The 2,718-nt window shown below is 33.7% G+C and overlaps 1 protein-coding gene across 1 annotated transcript; it reads left to right on the top strand.

Moving 5' to 3' along the window:
• The first annotated feature begins 765 nt into the window (after positions 1-765).
• Positions 766-2,718, top strand: LOC118034461 (uncharacterized). The gene is made up of 2 exons (XM_035039762.2): positions 766-1,143; positions 2,318-2,718. Exons 1-2 carry the CDS (start codon positions 860-862, stop codon positions 2,520-2,522), a joined length of 489 nt encoding a protein of 162 aa, XP_034895653.1. The 5' UTR covers positions 766-859; the 3' UTR covers positions 2,523-2,718.

Here is a 2,718-nt window from a genome sequence, read left to right as displayed (position 1 = left end):
AGGATGAAAACTGTAAACAAATAAATAGTTAATTAATTTAAAGAATGAAAATTCATCAAGTTGCTAGACTCTTGATTTAGAGGTCAACTTTAACTAAATGAACACTCTATTAACAATAATTAACTTGTGAATAAGATTAGAAAATAATTTAGATAAATAATAGTATGAATAAAATAAATTAAAAAAAAACATATAGAAAATATAATTTTTTATTGGAAAAGATACATTAAGGGTGAATTTTTATATTTCCTTGAATTATAACCAACCAATTATTCAAATTTTAAGAACTGGTGTATATTTTAAAAATTTTATTTAAAGAACTAAGTAAAGACTCAATTTTCCATATATTCTATTTTATGTGGGGTGATATGCTAATTATATTTAAAATTGTAATAAATAAATGTGGATATATTTTTAGGATTATAGTACAATTTAAAGTTGGTTTTAATTACGAATATACATTTTTATAATATTATATTGCCAAAAATACGTGTGGATGTAAAACTCATCAAATCAAATACAATGATATAATACCCAAAAATTTTGAAATTCTTTTAGAGTTTACCATAGAATTATTTGAAACAAAAAACTTGCAGTTACAAAAGGGCTGATTAAAAGCAAAATTTATCGGGAACAAAAACAAAATTAAAATCCATGAAAGTGAAAAGAAAGGTGATGCAAAAGTTGCGAGCCTTAAGAAATAATGGAAAAGTGATGGGTAACCGAAAGATGATGGATGAGTGGCCCATAATGAAATTGGACTGAGACCAGCCATGGAAAAAATCAATCAACCCTCTCCTGACCTCTTCGGCACTTTCCACCGAGAAACCACTATACTCAAGAGTGATAGAAAAACGAAATGGCATGTGCGAGTGGCAGCAGCACCAGTTTACTAATATTGTTGAACCAGTCTAGGCTCGGTCCTCAAAGCCAAAAGGGTCACCAACGTATCGACTCATCTATATCTTTTGGTGCTTCTCTTCCTTTTTCAAGTGCAAGAAGAAGAACAAAGGTGGGCTTGAGGCGTATGGCAAAACCAATAGTAAAAGCAGAGACCTTGACTATTGAGAAGTCTGGAATTAAGGTTGTTAGGAATCCTCCGGAGTCCAAACTTACTGAACTTGGTGTCCGCAAGTGGCCCAAGTAAGTAACTCTATAGCCCTCGATCTGTTTCCATACCTTTGTTTTTGAATTTGCAGCTAAAGTTTTAGTTGTTGTTTTGCTTTCATCACTACGTTTTCTGTAACGGGTTTATGTACAATTTTTTTTATAATTATCCATTAACCTTATGTATGAGAAGTTAAAGTTTCAGATTTAGGAAAGAGTAGAATTTCCAAACTATATTATCCATGAAACCTATTTATACGTAAAATTATGTACCAATTTGATGTTAAAAAGAGGTGTAGGCTTGCAGTTTCTTGTTTAAATCTAGATCTATAATTGATAGCATTTAACCCTTCCAATGAATGGTTCAATGATATTGTTTGGTTCATTGTTCTCCAACTGCGCATTTGTTTTAAATCAAAGCAATAATCTTGGAGCTGTGGTGGGGAATTATGGTGTTTTTGAAACTTGATTCCCAGCAATACACTTGTGCAAAGAAAATAAGCTTTGCTTCTGAAAGCTGGCCCCTTTAAAGAAGCAAGTTTGTCTCTTGAACTGTTCATTTAAGTCTGGTGTTCACTTTGGAGTGCTGTTAGGCAAATCCCATCACAAAAAAACTTTGAGGGGCCCTTAAAAACTAACGAAATGACCAAAGAATTTACCTAAACTATGCCGTTTGTATGCTGGGAAGATGATTGGATCGTTTTGTGTTTGGATGTTGGTTTTCCTGGAATCTTGTGAATTTTTTTATTGTATGTTCTGCATAAACCTGAATCTCTGCGTGCATGGAAGCTCTGATTGCATTTTCCCATACCTATGTTTTCTTTTTCTGGAGCAATTAAATGTGATATAACTACACACTCTGTGTGTTGATCTTAAAACAAGCACATACACGCAACTACATATCGCAACATGCATACTTACACACCATTATGCACTTGGCTTGTGTTGGGAACCTTTCATGGAGTTAAAAGCTAAGAAGTAGTTTATATTTTAATTTTAGATCTTTAGAACAATGTGCTTGTGCTTTTTAGTTTAAGATGGATACTCTAAAGAACTTTTGAATTTGATGAGCTGCAATAGTCGCACATACTGAAAGAGGAGGGGAGAAAAAAGGAAAAGGAGGTTCTGCCTCTTAAAGTTGTGTTTTTTTTTTCCACGTATCAATAGAAATTCCTACATTTGGATGTTGATTGTGTGCAATGTTTTACAGGTGGGGTTGTCCTCCTAGCAAATTTCCATGGACATATTCTGCCAAAGAGACATGCTATCTTCTGGAAGGCAAAGTAAAGGTGTATCCTGATGGGGCAGAAGAGCCTGTTGAGATTACTGCCGGTGACTTGGTTGAGTTCCCAAAAGGAATGAGCTGCACTTGGGATGTTTCAGTTGGTGTAGACAAGCACTATAACTTTGAGTAATGATCTCTTCAAGTCCATGTAGCTTAGTTCAGTTTGTGGCTCCTCCTCCTCCTCCAATAAATATATTGTAAACTACATAATTTTTGCCAACGAGCCATAGCTCAACTGGTATTATTCCCCCCTTCTCGTAAACTGTCTCATGCACAAACCTCTCTATATATATAATAATAATAATTTCAAAATAAATTAAAAGTTA

Source organism: Populus alba, chromosome 13, assembly GCF_005239225.2.
Source record: "Populus alba chromosome 13, ASM523922v2, whole genome shotgun sequence".
Lineage (NCBI taxonomy): Eukaryota > Viridiplantae > Streptophyta > Magnoliopsida > Malpighiales > Salicaceae > Populus > Populus alba.
This window is presented reverse-complemented; position numbering and strand designations above follow the sequence as displayed.